Source organism: Gracilinanus agilis, chromosome 3 (assembly GCF_016433145.1).
Source record: "Gracilinanus agilis isolate LMUSP501 chromosome 3, AgileGrace, whole genome shotgun sequence".
In the NCBI taxonomy this organism is placed as follows: Eukaryota; Metazoa; Chordata; class Mammalia; order Didelphimorphia; family Didelphidae; genus Gracilinanus; species Gracilinanus agilis.
In genome coordinates this window covers 202770581-202788520 of record NC_058132.1, presented here as the reverse complement: position 1 = coordinate 202788520, position 17940 = coordinate 202770581, and the positions used below count along the sequence as shown (strand labels likewise).

Sequence of the window (17940 nt, the reverse complement as noted above, 5' to 3'; positions counted from 1 at the left end):
GCTTCATTGAGTGGTGCCACTGAAATTCTTTTCATTCCTCCTGGAAAGAACCTCAGAGGTCAGGCAATCAGTCTGTAGTCCCTCCCTCCATTTGACAGAAGAACAGAAACCACTGAGGCCCAGAGAGAGAAAGTGGCCTGTTTGGGGTCAAAGAGCTGGTGAGTATCAGAAACAAGATCTAAACCAGGTGTGCTCTGGCACCAGCTCTAACCGGGCTTATGGGAGCTGGGTGTTAAATTTTCAACATGAGCATTTACACCTCGGACACTGACAAAGTCATATATTAATGACTGCTTTGTTGATTGCTTACACTTAAGAAAGTGATGGAGGAAATGTTGATAATTCAGATTTAAAGTGTGTCTGCATTTCCCCCAGAGATCAATAAATGCTGAAAAAGCCTTTGACAAAATACAACACCCATTGCTACTGAAAACACTAGAAAGTATAGGAATAGAAGGGCCTTTCCTAAAAATAATAAATGGTATAGAAACAAGCATCATATGCAATGGGGACAAATGAGAAGCATTTCCAATAAGATCAGGAGTGAAACAAGGATGCCCATTATCACCTCTATTATTTAACATTGTATTAGAAACATTAGTAATTGCAATTAGAGAAGAAAAAGAAAGTGAAGGTATTAAAATAGGCAATGAGGAGACTAAGCTATCACTCTTTGCAGATGATATGATGGCCTACTTAAAAAATTCTAGAGAATCAACTAAAAAGCTAATGGAAATAATCAACAACTTTAGTAAAGTTGCAGGTTGCAAAATAAATGCACATACATCATCAGCATTTCTATATATTTCCAACACATCACAGCAGCAAGAGTTAGAAAGAGAAACACCATTTAAAATCACCCTAGACAATATAAAATACTTAGGAATCTATCTACCAAAACAAACACAGGAATCATATGAACACAACTATGAAACACTTTCCAAACAATTAAAACTAGATCTAAACAGGTGGAAAAACATTGATTGCTCATGGGTAGGACGAGCTAACATAAAAAAAATCCTTACATTCTGTTTTAGAATCTAAACTGTATGTCAGTTCCAAGGCAGAAGACTGGTAAGGGCTAGGCAATTAAGTGACTTGACCAGGATCACACAGCTTGGAAGTGTCTGGGACCAAATTTGAACCCAAGACCTCCCATCACTTAGCTTGGTTCTCAATCCACTGAGTCACTAGTGTTAAAAAGAAAATGATGGATAGAATATCTCTATTTCTATCTCTGGATCTTGGAGAATGGATGGTATATATGGATCTCAGAGATAGTATGCATGGAGGAGGGATTGTATGCCCAGGCCTAAGCTGGTTATAATTGGTGAGGGAGAAAGCACACTTTCCTCTCACAAATGTTGTTGGTATAATCTATGCCTCTCCTCCCTAGCAGGCTTGATTGACTAAACCTGTCAGTTGTTCCCTTCTAACAATTTGCCCAGGCAGGGACCCCTTGAGAGGCTGTGTGGATGATTAGCCTCTCTAGGTCCCAACCTGAGGTTGGATTAGTTGTGGATAAGGGCTATTGATTGGCTATTGGAAACAGTATAATCTGACTGTGTATTGATTTCCCCTTCCCAAGGGCTTTGGTATAGTAACCACTCAGGAAAGGTACTTGTTGGTAAATACTATATTGAATCTATTGATGGGGTAAGGAAACAAGGTAACAGGATTGAGGATCTAGGAACCCTATTGCTAATTGATTGGCTATTATGTAATTGTTGATCAAGGTCTGGAGATTGCTAGGCTTGTAGAAACTGGAGGTTCTTCACCCTCTCCCTAACTCTGACCTGACTTGGCTACAGCCAAGTCAGAGATTAGGGAAGGCTATTGATGATGTTGATAGATGAATCAGTAAACTTTCTCAGCTATAACAATAATGTTGATGGTTCTATAGCTCTCTCAGTATGATCACAGGTCACAGGTTTCAGGCCTACCCCTTTCACTCTTCACCTCCCACTTTCCTAAGTCCCTGCTCCAATCTGAGCCAACTTGGGGGTATTTATAAGGCTGGGGTCAACTGCTTTTTGCCCTTGGCTCATGACACCTGGGAACATTCCAAGGTTCTCAACTGTCAGTCCTGTCATTCAAAGTGGCATCCATCTTGTCCCAGATCATGATTTTAACACTAGCTGCCCCTAGCTGTTCACTTTCCAATGGAATGTTTTCCTTATGCATCCTTTGTTTTCAATGGGCAACTTCAAGACAAAAAATAACCTGTGCCCCTTTGGTCTACAGTTTCTTGCCCAACTTTGTAGTCATTGGTAATCCTTTCTGTATTGCTTCTGGTAGTGTTGTTTATGCCCATATGAATCACCATAAGTGAGTAGGAGTCATCCATTTGGACAAGTCTCAGGAAGTTCTCAGTTCTGGGTCAGAAACAGGCCTGGGAAAGAGAAGAGACCTATTGTTGTTATCTCTACTCTGGACTCTTGAGTGGTGCCATCAGCTTTTTTCCCTTGGCAAGCTGATTTCTGATCTGACAGTACCTGTGACTCCATTATTACTTGGGAGACAAGCCGATGCTTCCTTTTCAGCATCCATTTCCCTTCTCTTTATGAACAACCTCATCTTTGTCTCTTAGACTCAGGAAGTACAAGTATTCCTTCCCTTGCCTTCCCTTCCCTTGCCTTCCCTTGCCTTCCTTTCCCTTGCCTTGCCTTCCTTTCCCTTGCCTTGCCTTCCCTTCCCTTCCCTTGCCTTCCCTTGCCTTCTCTTCCCTTCCTTTGCCATCTTTTGACTTCTCTTGTTTTCCCTTGCTTTGCCTTCTACTCTCTCACCCCAGGACCTCAGTCACCTCCAATCCTTTATTTATCTGCTTTTTATTTATCACTTCCATAGCCTAGCCCTAGATTACTTCCACCTTCTGCCTTCTCTGCCCATGTGCTGTTAGAAGGTACTGAAGGAAGTGGGGCAGCCACGCTAACTGGGGCTATGGCAAGCAGCTGTTCTATAGTCTTAGGTGGGCTCTTGCCCCAGCCCAATGATGCTTTCAATCTTCCTGGATTGGTTTCCTATTGCAGTCCCTTTAGTGGTGGCTCCAAACCTTTTCTCAAACCACATCCTGGCTCCCTCTCACCAGAGAGCCTCTTTTTCCGTGCTCAAAAATGAGCCCATCGAGTTTACGGTCCTCCTCAAGAGCCTACATTTCATCTCTTGCCTTCTCTCCTCTTTTGTTCCAGCCCTGGGAGATGAAGAGGCCCTTCTGGTTGCCAAGGCCAACCCCTCTACTTGTGCCCTGGATCTTGGCAGTGCCAACCCTCCACTAGGATTCACACCCACTTCTCTGTCTTGTCACTTTCCACTATTTCCTCCTTCTTAATTTTCTTTTCTTTTCTTCTTTTTTTACAGATTGGTCTCCCCCTCTTATGCAAGCTGGAAGTATGGGAGCTTCTCTCAAATGTGCCTGACTCTCAGGTATGTGCCAGATTCTAATCCCATTGCAGCATGGGAGCTTTGAATTATTCCTCTTTTTCTGACCAGGGCCAGTTACTTGCCAGGAGAGAGGTGGGACTCATCATATTAATTCAGAACTTAGTGAAGGCACCCAACTGCCAACTCCCACTGCACCTCAGAACTCCCATGCTCAAGAGATCCACCAGCCCCATCCTTCTTGGGAGCAAAGATTATAGACATTCAACCCTATCTCCTGTGGATTCCCTTAATTTTTTTAACCTTATTTTCCATCTTGGAATCAATATTGTGCATTAGTTCCAAGAGAAAAGAGTGATAAGGGCTAAGCTAAGGGGGTTAGGTTAAGTGACTTGCTCAAGGCGATATAGCTAGAAAGATTTGAAGCCAGGAACTCCCATCTCCAGGTCTAATTCTCTATCCCCTGAGCCACCAAGCTGCTCTTACTCTAATTTTTAATCTCTCCTCATCCATTGACTCCTTTTCTGGTCTCTCCTAATCCTAAAAACAAATGAAAACTGTTCTCTTAATCCTATGTCGATGTGGAATCTAGAGACCCCAAACTTGTGGCCTAGTAGATCTGATGAACCCCAAGTTTTAGGAATAGCTTGTAGGTTGGGGACTCCCAAATCTTGTACTTGTTCCCTGTTCCCGTGAGAATCCACCCTGAAGGGAATCTCAGACTAGCAGTTGCAGACCGAATAATGGACCCTAGGGTAAAAGCTAAGTGATTCTTTTGCCTTAGAAGATTCTCCCATTGGCCCACATCCCCCTTTCAGGGATCGAACTCAGGACCTTCAGCTTACAAGACTGACACACTGCCAACTGCACTAGAGTCACTTAGCTTTTACCCTAGGGTCCATTATTCAGTCTTCAACTGCTAGTCTGAGATTCCATTCAGGGTGGATTCTCACGGGAACAGGGAACAAGCACAAGATTTGGGGGTCCCCAACCTATAAGCTATTCCTAAAACTTGGGGTTCATCAGATCTACTAGGCCACAAGTTTGGGGTCTCTAGATTCCATGTCAACACCTATTATTGTCTCACAATACCCATCCCACTCCTCTCTTAGCCAAATCCTTGAAAAATCTGTCTACACTCACTAATTCCACTTGCTTAAAATATGTTTGTTTTTTCAAATTGAACCCCCTGCCTCCATTTTTTTAAGGAAAGCTTCTCATCCTCTTGAATGCTGGTTTCTATCCCCAGCAACTCAAGTGAAAATGATCTTCCCCATGCCACCAGTGATCTGTTTGTTGCTAAATCCAGTGCCATTCTTGGTCTCACAACAGGAACTGTTGGGAAGGAATTCTTGGTTTGTGAGTTGAGAGAGAGCTCCCAAGAATGGTGAGTAGAGTCAATGGTGGATGGGAAAGGGAGCATATGTTTTTGAAGAGCCTACTATTTGGGGAATAGTTAAGTGGTTCAGTGGATTGAGTGCCAGACCAAGAGATGGGGGGTCCTGGGTTCAAATGTGGCCTCTAATACTTCCTAGCTGTGTGACCATGGGTAAGTCACTTATAACCCCCATTACCTACCCCTTTCTGCTTTCTCTTCTGCCTTGAAATACACAGTATTGATTCTAAGGCAGAAGATAAAGGTTTAAATTTTTAAATTTTTTAAATTTTTATTTTTTTAATTGATAGTTGGACTAGAGTTATCATTTAATGTCTACATCCCCAATAATATTCCCATCAGCCCATGTGTTCAAGCAGTTGTTTTTCTTCTATGTTTCTCCTCTCACAGTTCTTCCTCTGAATGTGGCTAGTTTTCTTTCTCATAAATCCCTCAGAGTTGTCCTGGATCCTTGCATTGCTGCTAGTAGAGAAGTCCGTTATGTTTGATTGTACCACAGTGTATCAGTCTCTGTGTACAAGGTTCTCCTGGTTCTGCTCCTTTCATTCTGTATCAGTTCCTGGAGGTCATTCCAGTTCACATGGAATTCCTCCAGTTCTTTATTCCTTTGAGCACAATAGTATTCCATCACTAGCAGATACCACAATTTGTTCAGCCATTCCCCAATTGAAGGACATTCTCTCATTTTCCAATTTTTTGCCACCATAAAGAGCGTGGCTATAAATATTTTTGTTCAAGTCTTTTTCCTTATTATCTCTTTGGGGTATAAACCAAGCAGTGCTATGGCTGGATCAAAAGGCAGATAGTCTTTTAAAGCCCTTTGAGCATAGTTCCAAATTGCCATTCAGAATGGTTGGATCAATTGACAACTCCACCAGCAATGCATTAATGTCCCAATTTTGCCACATCCCCTCCAACATTCATTACTTTCACCTGCTTTCATTTAGCCAATCTGCTAGGTGTGAGGTGATACCTCAGAGTTGTTTTGATTTGCATTTCTCTAATTATTAGAGATTTAGAACACTTTCTCATGTGCTTATTGATAGTTTTGATTTCTTTATCTGAAAATTGCCTATTCATGTCCCCTGCCCATTTATTTATTTTTATTTTTATTTTATTTTAAACCCTTAACTTCTGTGTATTGACTTATAGGTGGAAAAGTGGTAAGGGCAGGCAATGGGGGTCAAGTGACTTGCCCAGGGTCACACAGCTGGGAAGTGTCTGAGGCTGGCTTTGAACCTAGGACCTCCTGTCTCTAGGCCTGACTCTCAATCCACTGATCTACCCAGCTGTCCCTTGATATTTTGTACAATTGATTTAGCTCCTTGTATATTTGAGTAATTAGACCTTTGTCTGAGTTTTTTTGTTATAAAGATTTTTTCCCCCAATTTGTTGCTTCCCTTTTAATTTTGGTAGCATTGGTTTTGTCTGTAGAAAACCTTTTTAATTTAATGTAGCCAAAATTATTTATTTTACATTTTGTCATTTTTTCTAACTCTTACTTGGTTTAAAAATCTTTCCTTTCTCAGAAATCTGACAAGTACACTACTCTGTGCTCACCTAATTTACTTATAGTTTCCTTCTTTATATTAAAGTCTTTCACACATTCTGAGTTTATCTTGGTGTAGGGTGTGAGATGTTGATCTAGACCCAATCTCTCCCATATTGTTTTCCAATTTTCCCAGCAGTTTTTGTCAAATAGTGGGTTTTTGTCCCAAAAGCTGGGTTCTTTGGGTTTATCGAAGACTGTCTTTTGAAGGTTATTTACCCCTAGTCTATTCCACTGATCCTCCCTTCTGTGTCTTTGCCAGTATCACATTGTTTTGATGACCATTGCTTTATAGTACAGTTTAAGATCTAGTATTTAAGATCTAGCCTTTACATTTTTTTTTAAATCACTATCATTTCCTATAATGCCATCCATGGACTGGATCCCAAAGATATTTTTTTAAGGGGGAAAGGACCTACTTGTACAAAAATATTTATAGCAGCTCTTTTTGTGGTGGCAAAGAACTGGAAATTGAGGGGATGTCCCTCAGTTGGGGAATGGCTGAACAAATCATGGTATATGATGGTGATGAAATACTATTATGCTATAAGAAATGATAAACAGGATGATTTCAGAAGAAGCTGGAAAGATCTACATGAATTGATGCAGAGTGAAATAAGCAGAACCAGGAGAACATTGTACACAGTAATAGCAGTATTGTGAAAGACTTAGCTACTCCCAACAATACAATGATTTAGGACAATTTTTAAGTACTTGTGACAAAGAATGCTATCCACTTCCAAAGAAAGAACTGTTGGAGTTGGAATTCAGATCAAAGGATACTATTTTCCACATTGGTTTATTTGTGTTTTTATTTTGGGGTTTTGGTTTTAGATGAGTTTGTTCTTATAACAATGACCAGTATGGTAGTATGTTTTGCATGATAATACATGTATAACTCAGATCTAATTGCTTACCATCTCTGGAAGGAGTGAGGGGAGAGAAAGATAATTTGGATCTTATAATTTTGGGAAACATAAGTTGAAAATTGCTATTACATGTAATTGTGACAATAAAATATCTTTAAAAAATTAAAATATCAAAAAACTCGCTATTTTTTCTTCCTCCCCTCCACTTCTCAAGAGATACCTCTATAAAGGCAAAGCAAATCACACATTGTTCATATCTGAAAATGTATACCTCATTCTGTACTTCTGTTTATGGGATCATAAGATTTAGGACTGAAAGGAGTCTTGATGGCCACCTAGGCATCCTCCTGCTCTGTAAACTCTCTGCTAAGAGATGCTTCACCATCAGTCTTCTGACATCTAGATTATACACAACCCTGATTTATCTTCCCTGTTTCCTTGATTGCTCTTCCTTCACCAGTCAGAGTGCTGAAGTCTTGCATTATTTTCTTTGTCATTGACATCAATGGGTTGTTCCATTGCTTCTTCCTAAGTCCCTCTGCATGGGTTCATGCATGTATTCCCAAGTTTCTCTAAATTTTTCATATTCATCATTTCTTAATATTTAAATATTATTCCATTAAACTCAGAGGCCACAATTTGTTCAGCCACTCCCAGATTGATCACTATCCAATTTCCTTCTCATACTTTGCTAATACAAAAAATTTCTGCTATAAATATTTCTAGGGGTCTTTTCCTTTGACCTCCTCAGAGAACATTCCTAATAATGGTATTAGCGGGTTAAATTGTATGGAGAGTTAAATGATTGTGGCAGGATAATTTCAAATTGGTTTTCCAAATGGTCAGACTTGTTCTTAACTCAACCAACCATCTTGTCTTCCCATAGCTCCTACAACAGATCTCCTTTTGTCTTCTTTGCTAACTGATGGGTGTATGAGATGAAACCTCAGAGTTGTTTTAATTTAAATTTCTTTTATTACTAGTGAGTTAGAATATTCTTTTATATGTTTGGTTGTTGACAGCTTTGTTTTGAAAGTTACCTATTTGGGGAGCAGCTAGGTGGCTCAGTGGACTGAGAGCCAGGCCCAGAGAAGGGAGGTCCTAGGTTCAAATCTGACTTCAGACACTTCCTAGCTATGTGACCCCGGACAAGTCATTTAACCTCCATTGCCCCTAACTCTTACCATTCTTCTGTTTTAGAACCAATACACAGTATTGATTCTAAGATGGAAGGCAAGGGTTTGATTTTTTTAATTAAAAAGAAAACTACCTATTTGAACACATTAAATGGAGAATAGCTTTTATTCTTATGTATTTGTATCCATTTCCTACATAGCTTTGATATCAGACTTTTATCTGAATTTTTTTAATAAAGATTATTTCTAATTGACTCCTCTCCTAATTCTAGCACACCTATTCATTTGTGCAAAATTCATTTGTGCATTTTCAATTTTACTTAATTAAAACTGTCCCATTTACCTCCTATGATCCTCTCCATCCTTTGTTTAGCCAAGAATTCTTTCCCTAGTCTTTGATGGGCAAGCTGCTTTCATCTATTTTCCTCAAAGACCTTCAGTGGCTCCCATGAATGATAAAGGCAAACCGGTTAGCCTAGCATTCAAATTATCTCCAACCTAGACTTTCAGCCTTATTTAAACACATTTCTCCCAGTACTCCAGGGTCCATTCAAACATTCCCAATACTTGTCTTGCCCTTTCCCATCGGCATCCATTTTTATTCAGTCTTACTTGGAATCTCTCTCTCACCCACATTTCTTCTTTTTTTTTTTTCCAACCCTTAACTTCTGTGTATTGGTTCCTTGGTGGAAGAGTGGAAAGGGTGGGCAATGGGTCAAGTGACTTGCCCAGGGTCACACAGCTGGGAAGTGTCTGAGGCCAGATTTGAACCTAGGACCTCCTGTCTCTAGGCCTGACTCTCAATCCACTGAGCTACCCAGCTGCCCCCCACATTTCTTCTTGATAGAATCCATCACTTTCTGCCCTCCACAGCTCTGAGTGCCCAATTCTCCATGAAGTTCACTGACCTCAGTTATCCGTGAGTGATCTGACTGGTTTTTAGTCTCACCTGGCTGTTTTTGCACACATAATTTGTATTCTGCTTATCCTTTTCCTTTTGGGTGTGAGCTCCCTGAAGGTAGGGACTGTGCCTCCTTCTGTCTTTACCTGTCTGTGGGAGTTTAGCTCAGGTGAAATGAATCGATCTATCCCATTGATTCCCCAACTAGGGATTCCTCCAAATTACAAAGCAGTGGGGACCCCTTCAGAGCACTTCTTCCATTCCACCTCATAACAGCCCATTGGCAGGGCAAGGAAGGTATTTTCATCACCCCCATGTGCCAGAGACAAAAATAAGGCTGAGTAAGGTGAAGTCTGTTAGCCAAGATCATTTAGAGAGTAAATTGGCAGAGTTAAAGACTTGCACCCAGGTGTCCAAATTGCAAATCCTTCATCTTTTCCTTAGCCCAAGCTGCCTCTAATATGTCTATGGATTCCGTGTCTCTCAGCCAGCTCTCAAAAGCTGTCCGTGTCTGTGGCATAGTTGGCAGAGAGTCCCAGGCTCAGCCTCTGTTTCTTTATGTGTGAAATGGGCACAATAATGGCATCCATCTCACAGGATTGTTCTGAGGATCAAATGAGATAATAAACATAAGGTTTCTGCAAACCCCAATTGTTGTTGCTGTTGTTATTGTTATTACTACTATGAGAAGCCTGTTAAGAAGGCATCAGGAATACTCAGTAAATCATATTACTCTATTGATATTACTCTATTGAAACAAATTCATCATTGGGGCAGTTAGGCGACATAATGAATAAAGCACATGCTTCTTGGAGTAAGGAGGATCTGAGTTCAAATCTAGACTCCTTTACTAACTAGCTTTGTGACTCTGAATAAGTCATTGACCTCTATCTCAGTTTCCTCATCAGTGAAAATTGGAATAATCATACTAATCTTAGTGCTAACCTCCCAGAATTGTTTGAGGATAAAATGAGATATTTACAAAGGACTTTACAAACCTTAAAGGGCCTTATTAATAGCAGCAATGATTACTATTATTACTTCTTATGTGCATAAGCAGATAAATTCTAGAATGTATTACCTTTTGTATTAAATTGGATTGTGGGAAGATTAAGTCAAAGCCAAGGGGTGGGTACAGGGACCAAAAGCAAGTGAGACCTCCATAGCTCAGGGTAACAAATTTATTGGGCATGGAATAGAAGATTTGTTGTGAAGTCATTTTTCAGTCGTGTTTAATTCTTCCTGACTCCATTTGGGGTTTTCTTGTCAAAGATACTGAAGTATTTCCTTCTTCAGCCCATTTTATAGATGTGGAAACTGAGGCAAACAGGTAAAAGTGACTTGCCCAAGGTCACACAGCCAGTAAGAGCCAGAGGCCGAATTTGATCTCAGGAAAATAAATCTTCCTCCTCTAGATCCAGGGTTCTATCCACTCTGTGCCCTAGCTGAGTGGTTTCCAAGGAAGGGAAGGTGACAGGGATATACTGGGAAATGTAGGCACTATCAGCATGTAAGATAGCGACAAAATCAAAACACATCTTCTCCTAACTTCTTCTTTCTCAGGATCCAGGGGGTAAATTGGAGCCCCTGGAATCCTGCAGCATGGCGTGTAGTCAGCAGCTGCAGGGGTTATTTAGGACTCGGGACTATTTATGGGCAAAGCCAAAAGCCACACCTGCTAGCTCAGCTTCCTCTTCCCTTCCCCGCTCTCCAGAATGACAGTCTTTCTCCCAGCTGAGCTTTTGACTCCTCCAAGGAGGTAGCCAGCTCTCCCTGTGCTCATAGCGGAGCCTCCTCCAGCTGGGGTGGGCACTGGCCAGGAACTGGCTCTCAATCACGGCTCCTTCCAGCAGCAATCTCAGCCCCATTCATCTGGCACCTGATTCATGAGTCAACTGACTGTCTGGGAGTCGCTGCTATCCCAGATGGACGGGTGTCTTCCCAAGAGAGCTGACCAGGGTCTTATTCCAGATCACTGATCCTGGATGGGTCCTCCCAACATCCCCAACATCCCCATAAGCACACTCACTCTTCTCATTTTGCCAAAGGCAGCCCCCTCTAGGACCCACCTTCTCGGATTCTACCCGGGTTTCCCATACTTTGATGATGTCTCCCCACAGATTGGTGACGTCTTCCCTCAGCTTGCTGACTTCTCTTCCCAGTTTGGTGACTTCTCTCCTAGTTTGGGGACATCTACCCAATTTGGGAACTTCTCCCCACAGTCTGGTGACATCCCCTAGTTTGGTGACTTCTCCCCAGTGTGGGGACATCTCCTCAGTTTGGAGACATCTTCCCAGTTTGGTGACATCTGCCAATTTTGGTGACTTCTCCCCACTGTTTGGGTACATCCTCATTTTGGTGACATCTCGCCAGTTTGATGATATCTCCGCAGTTTGGAGACATTTTTCCAGTTTGGTGACATACCCTAGTTTGGTGACTTTTCCCTTGTTTGGTGATTTTCCCCAGTTTGGTGACCTCTGCCCAATTTGGTGACATCCCAGAGTTTGGTGACATTTCCCCTGTTTGGGGACATCTGCCCTGATTGTTGACACCAATTAGTTTACTGATTTCCCCCCAGTTTGGTGACTTCTCAGCAGTTTGGGGACAACTCCCAGGTTTGGTGACATGCCCTAGTTTGGTGAAATCTCTCCAGTTTGGGGACTTTTCCCCTGTTTGGTGACATCCCCTAGTTTGGTGAGTTTTCCCCAGTTTGGGAACATCTCATAGTTTGGTCACTTTCCCCCAGTTTGGGGACATCTCCCCAGTTTTGGGATGACCCTAGTTTGGTGGCTTTTCCCCAGTGTGGGGACATCCTCTAATTTGATGACTTCCCCCAATTTGGTGATATCCCTGTAGTTTGGTGACATCTACCCAGTTTGGTGACCTCTGCCCAGTTTGGTGTTATCTCCCCAGATTGGTGATATCTCCCAGGTTTAGTTTCTCCAGCTTTCAGCAGTCTGTCTAGGTATAAGCTCGGATGTTCCTCCTCCCCCTGCTTCAACTTTTCAAATGAGCCCCATGCATTTGATTGTTTAGCATGAAGTCTCATCACCTCTGCCAAGTCCTCCCTGCATCTCCTAAGATATGTCATGTTTGCATGAGATGACAACTCTAGATCTTGATGTTGCTCAGGCCACAATGCTAAATTGGGATTGTTCCTTGTTTCTGCAAGAAATTTATGGGATTTGGCAAACCTGTGCTACATTTTGGTTTGTCACTGTTCCCCAATTTTTTAGGTCAATAATAGAATCCCATAAATTAAAACAGCAGAGCACCCCAAGGTAACGATTGCTTTATTGAACATGTTGGCCATCTATCTCTTCTCCACTAGGTCTTATAGTACAAATCCTAGGCTGGCTGGCCAAAACTGTTATGATGATAATAACAGATAGTTTGGAGAAGCAGATAAATGTGTCAGGGCCAAATAGAGCTTTAAGTCAAGAGCCAGAGATTGACAGGCTTCAGTGAGGAAAGGAGGGGGCTAAACACTCCTGGCTCTCAAACCCCTCCCCCTCTAACTGCTTCTGCTTCAGTTGATAATGAAGACAGGAATAAGATTCTTCTGGTAAGTTTCTGTTATGGCTGAAACCCCAATAATGTTCCTTTTCTTTAATTTATATTCCTCTCAGGTCAGTTAGAGGAGATATAGAAGCTAGCTATCTAACAGTTGAGGACAGAGAAGATCTTCTTAAACTGGCAGCCAACAGGATTCAAACTAGATGTTCAGACTGAGTTGTGAGTATCTTTCCCAAATAATTATCAGGCCCAGATTTGAAGATAAAGGTAATAACAAGGAAAACTAGAGAAGTTAATGAAGGTTTTAGGATAATGAGAGGAGACCCCGAACTGCTGATGCTGCCCTTCCCCCTCCTCACAGGAGGGGATGAAGACACTTAACTAAAACTGGCACTCTTGCTATTGATAAATATCTTTACTCTCTAATCACTAAGTAATTATATAATTATATTAATGAAGAATAGTAATAACAAACAGGCTAACCCTATGAGTAGAAACCACTGGCTTATGCTACAATGGCCACCTCAGGAGAAACCCCAAGTAAGGAGTAGCAAGCAGAGTGTCTGCTCACATCTACTCCCACTAAATAACTGTCTCCAACCCTTCTCAACTGCTCCCTCACCCAAAGTTCTCCAGGGGGTCCCCTGGAATTCTGGGTGAGGCTATCCCTGTACCTTTGCAGGGATTCCATGCTTTGCATCTCCCCACAACAGTAAACTTTCCATCATTGTAAGGAGATCAATCCAGCTACACTAATGCCAGACTTACCGTTAGAAGGGGAACCCATCCATAGCTGTGCAGATACCTTGGACATAGTTCAGAAGACGAGAGATAACCTGACCGATATTCCTTTGGTCTCTCCCGATCTCACTTTGTTTACCGATGGTTCTGCATTTGTGGTAGATGGAGAACGGTATACCGGCGCGGCTGTAGTAACTCAAGATGAGACTTTATGGTATGCAGCTCTACCTAAGTCCATGAGTGCTCAAGGGGCTGAAATCCTGAGTCTCACCAGAGCTTTAGAAATTGGCCAGGGTCAAAGGTTGAACGTATGGACCGATAGTAAATATGCATTGTAGGTCACATCAAAAGGGTATGGATGAAGTCTCATTAGGAAACAGGAGGGCAGATGTAACTGCAAAATTTGGGGCCCGGTTCGGCCCAGTCCATGTGCTTTTTGGTGACAATTCCCCAGGTTGGTGACACCTCCAGTTTACTGACATCATATAATTTGGTGACATTTCTCCAGTTTGGTGACATCACTTAATTTGGTGGCTGTTTGGTGACATCTCCCCAGTTTGGTGACATCTTCTCATTTGGTTGACATCACCTAATTTGGTGACTGGTGTCATATTCCCAGTTTTGTGTCATATCCCCATTTTGGGGACATCTCCCCAGTTTGGTGACATCTTCCCATTTTGGTGAAATCACCTAATTTGGTGGCTTTTTGGTGACATCTCCCCAGTTTGGTGACATCTTTCCTATTTGGTGACAATTCCCCAGGTTGATAACATCTCCAGTTTACTGACATAATATAAATTGGTGGCATATCCCCATTTTGGTGATATCTTCCCATTTTGGTGACATCACCTAATTTGCTGGCTCTTTGGTGAAATCTCCCCAGTTTGGTGACATCATCTCATTTTGGTGACATCGCCTAATTTGGTGACTGGTGTCATATTCCCAGTTTTGTGTCATATCCCCATTTTGGGGACATCTCCCCAGTTTGGTTATATGCCCTTGTTTGGTGACATCTTTATAGTTTGGAGAAAATTCCCCAGGTTGGTGACACCTGCAGTTTACTGACATCATATAATTTGGTGACATTTCTCCAGTTTGGTGACATCACTTAATTTGGTGTCTATTTGGTGACATCTCCTCATTTTGGTGACATCGCCTAATTTGGTGACTCGTGTCATATCCCCAGTTTTGTATCATATCCCTAGTTTGATGACATCTTCCCATTTTGGTGACATCACCTAATTTGGTGGCTTTTTGGTGACATCTCCCCAGTTTGGTGACATATTTCCTGTTTGGTGACAATTCCCCAGGTTGATGACATCTCCAGTTTACTGACATCATATAAATTGGTGTCATATCCCCAGTTTGGTGACATCGCCTTAGATTTTGGCTCTTTGGTGATATCTCCCCAGTTTGGTGACATCTTTCCTGTTTGGCGACGTTTCATCAGGTTGCTGAATGGTGTCATATTACCAGTATTGTGTTATATCCCCATTTTGGGGACATCTCCCAGTTTGGTGACATCTTCTCATTTTGTTGACATTGCCTAATTTGGTGGCAGTTTGGTGACTTCTCCCCTATTTGATGACAACTCCCTAGTTTGTGACATCTCCAGTTTACTGACAACATATAATTTGGTGGTATATCCACAGTTTGGTGACATCTTCCTATTTTGGTGACATTGCCTAATTTGTTGAATGGTGTCATATTCCCAGTTTTGTGTTATATCCCCATCTTGGGGACGTCTCCCAGTTTGGTAACATCTCCTAATTTGGTGGCAGTTTGGTGACCTCTCCCCTGTTTGGTGACATCTTTCCTGTTTGGTGACAATTCCCCAGGTTGGTGACATCTCCAGTTTACTGACATCACATCCCCAGTTTGGTGACATCTTCCCATTTTGGTGACATCACCTAATTTGCTGGCTCTTTGGTGAAATATCCCCAGTTTGGTGACATCATCTCATTTTGGTGACATTGCCTAATTTGGTGACTGGTGTCATATTCCCAGTTTTGTGTCATATCCCCATTTTGGGGACATCTCCCAGTTTGGTGACATCTTATTTTGGTGACATCACCTAATTTGGTGGCAGTTTGGTGACCTCTCCCCTGTTTGGTGACATCTCCCCAGCTTGTGACATCTTTACTTTTTGGTGACAATTGCCCAGGTTGGTGACATCTCCAGTTTACTGACATCATATAATTTGGTGGCATATCCCCAGTTTGGTGACATCTTCCCATTTTGGTGACATCACCTAATTTGGTGGCTCTTTGGTGACATCTCCCCAGTTTGGTGACATCTTACTTTTGTGGTGACAATTCCCCAGGTTGGTGACATCTACAGGTAACTAACATCATATAAATTGGTGTCATCTCCCCAGTTTGGTGACATCTTCTCATTTTGGTGACATCGCCTAATTTGGTGACTGATGTCATATTCCCATTTTTGTGTCCTATCCCCATTTTGGGGACATCTCCCCCGTTTGGTGACATGCCCTTGTTCGGTGACATCTTTATGGTTTGGAGACAATTCTCCAGGTTGGCGACATCTCCAGTTTGCTGACATCATTTAATTTGGTGGCATCTCCCCAATTTGGTGGCATCTCCCCGTTTTGGTGACATCTCCCCGTTTTGGTGACATAGCCTAATTGGCTGAATGATGTCATATTCCCAGTTTTGTGTTATATCCCCAGTTTGGTGACATCTCCCCATTTTGGTGACATCACCTAATTTGGTGGCAGTTTGGTGACCTCTCCCATGTTTGGTGACATATCCCCCATTTGTGTCATCTTTCCTTTTTGGTGACAATTCCCCAGGTTGGTGACATCTCCAGTTTACTGACATCATATAATTTGGTGGCATATCCCCATTTTGGTGACATCTTCCCATTTTGGTGACATCATCTAATTTGGTGACTCTTTGGTGACATCTCCCCAGTTTGGTGACATATTTCCTGTTTGGTGACATTTCACCAGTTGAGTGACATCTCATTTTGGAGACATTGCCCAATTTGGTGGCTCTTTGGTGACATCTCCCCAGTTTGTTAACATCTTCCCATTTTGGTGACATCGCCTAATTTGGAAACTGTTGTCATATCCCCAGTTTGGTGACATCATCCTAGTTTGATGACATTCCCTTTTCCCCACTTTGGTGACATGCCCTTGTGTGGTGACATCTTTCCTGTTTGATGACAATTTCAAAGGTTGCTGACATTGCCAGTTTAGTGACATCCCATAATTTGGTGACATCTCCCCAGTTTGGCAGCATCTTCCCCTTCTGGTGACATCACCTAATTTGGTTACTGTTTGGTGTCATCTCCCCATTTTGGTGACATCGCCTAATTTGGTGACTGGTGTCATCTCCCCAGTTTGGGGACATCTCCCCACTTTCATGACATTCTCTAGTTGGTGGCTTTTCCCCAGTTGTGAGACATCTCTCAAGTTTAGTGATATCTCCCCAGTTTGTCAACATCTAACCATTTTGGTGACATCTCCTAATTTGGTTACTGTTTGGTGTTATATCCCCAGTTTGGTGACATCTCCCCAGTTTGGTGACATTCTGTAGTATGGTGACTTTTGGTGACTGGAGTCATCTCCCCAGTTTAGTGACATCCCCTAGTTTGTTGATATCTCCCCTTTTTGGTGACATTTCCCCAGGTTGGTTACATCCCCTCGTTTGGTGACAGCTACCCAGTTTGGGTACATCTCCACGGTTTGGAGATATTTCTCTAGCTTCTTTATATCTCCTAGTTCGGTGATATCTCCCTAGATTGGTGACATTTCCCCTATTTGTTTACACCCCCCAGTTGTGAGACATCTCCCCACTTTGGCAACATTTCTCCATTTTGCTGACATTGTCTACTTTTTTGACTGTTTTGTATCATCTCCCCAGTTTGGTGACATTCCCTAGTATAGTGACTTTTCCCCACTTTGGTGATATGCTCTTGTTTGGTGACATCTCCCCACTTCAGCGACATCTTCCCATTTGGTGACATCGCCTAATTTGGTGACTGGAGTCATATCCCCAGTTTAGTGACATCCCGTACTTTGTTGATATCTCCCGAGTTTGCAGATACCTCCCCTTTTTGGTGACATTTCCCCAGGTTGGTTACATCTCATTTGGTGACATCTCCCCAGCGTGGTGATATCCCCTCGTTTGGTGACAACTACCCAGTTTGGGGATATGTCCACAGTTTGGAGATATTTCTCTAGCTCATTTATATCTCCTAGATCAGTGACATCTTCCTAGATTGGTGACATTTCCTCTGTTTGTTTACACCCCCTAGTTGTGAGATATCTCTCCACTTTGGTGACATCTCCCCACTTTGGCAACATCTCTCCATTCTGCTGACATTGCCTACTTTTTTGACTGTTTTGTATCATCTCCCCAGTTTGGTGACATTCCCTAGTATAGTGACTTTTCCCCACTTTGGTGACATGCCCTTGTTTGGTGACATCT

The 17940-nt window shown here is 42.2% G+C and overlaps 2 protein-coding genes across 2 annotated transcripts in view; both read right to left on the bottom strand.

Moving 5' to 3' along the window:
• LOC123241375 (transmembrane protease serine 4-like) overlaps positions 1 to 11097 on the bottom strand; it is a 44548-nt gene extending 33451 nt beyond the window's left edge. The window contains exon 1 of the mRNA XM_044669031.1: positions 10905 to 11097. Within this exon, the coding sequence (XP_044524966.1) occupies positions 10905 to 11097 (193 nt within the window). The remainder of the gene's footprint in view (positions 1 to 10904) is intronic.
• Positions 11098 to 11145: 48 nt separating this feature from the next.
• Positions 11146 to 17940, bottom strand: part of TMPRSS4 (transmembrane serine protease 4) — a 38882-nt gene continuing 32087 nt past the window's right edge. The window contains exon 11 of the mRNA XM_044669030.1: positions 11146 to 11762. Within this exon, the coding sequence (XP_044524965.1) occupies positions 11146 to 11762 (617 nt within the window). The remainder of the gene's footprint in view (positions 11763 to 17940) is intronic.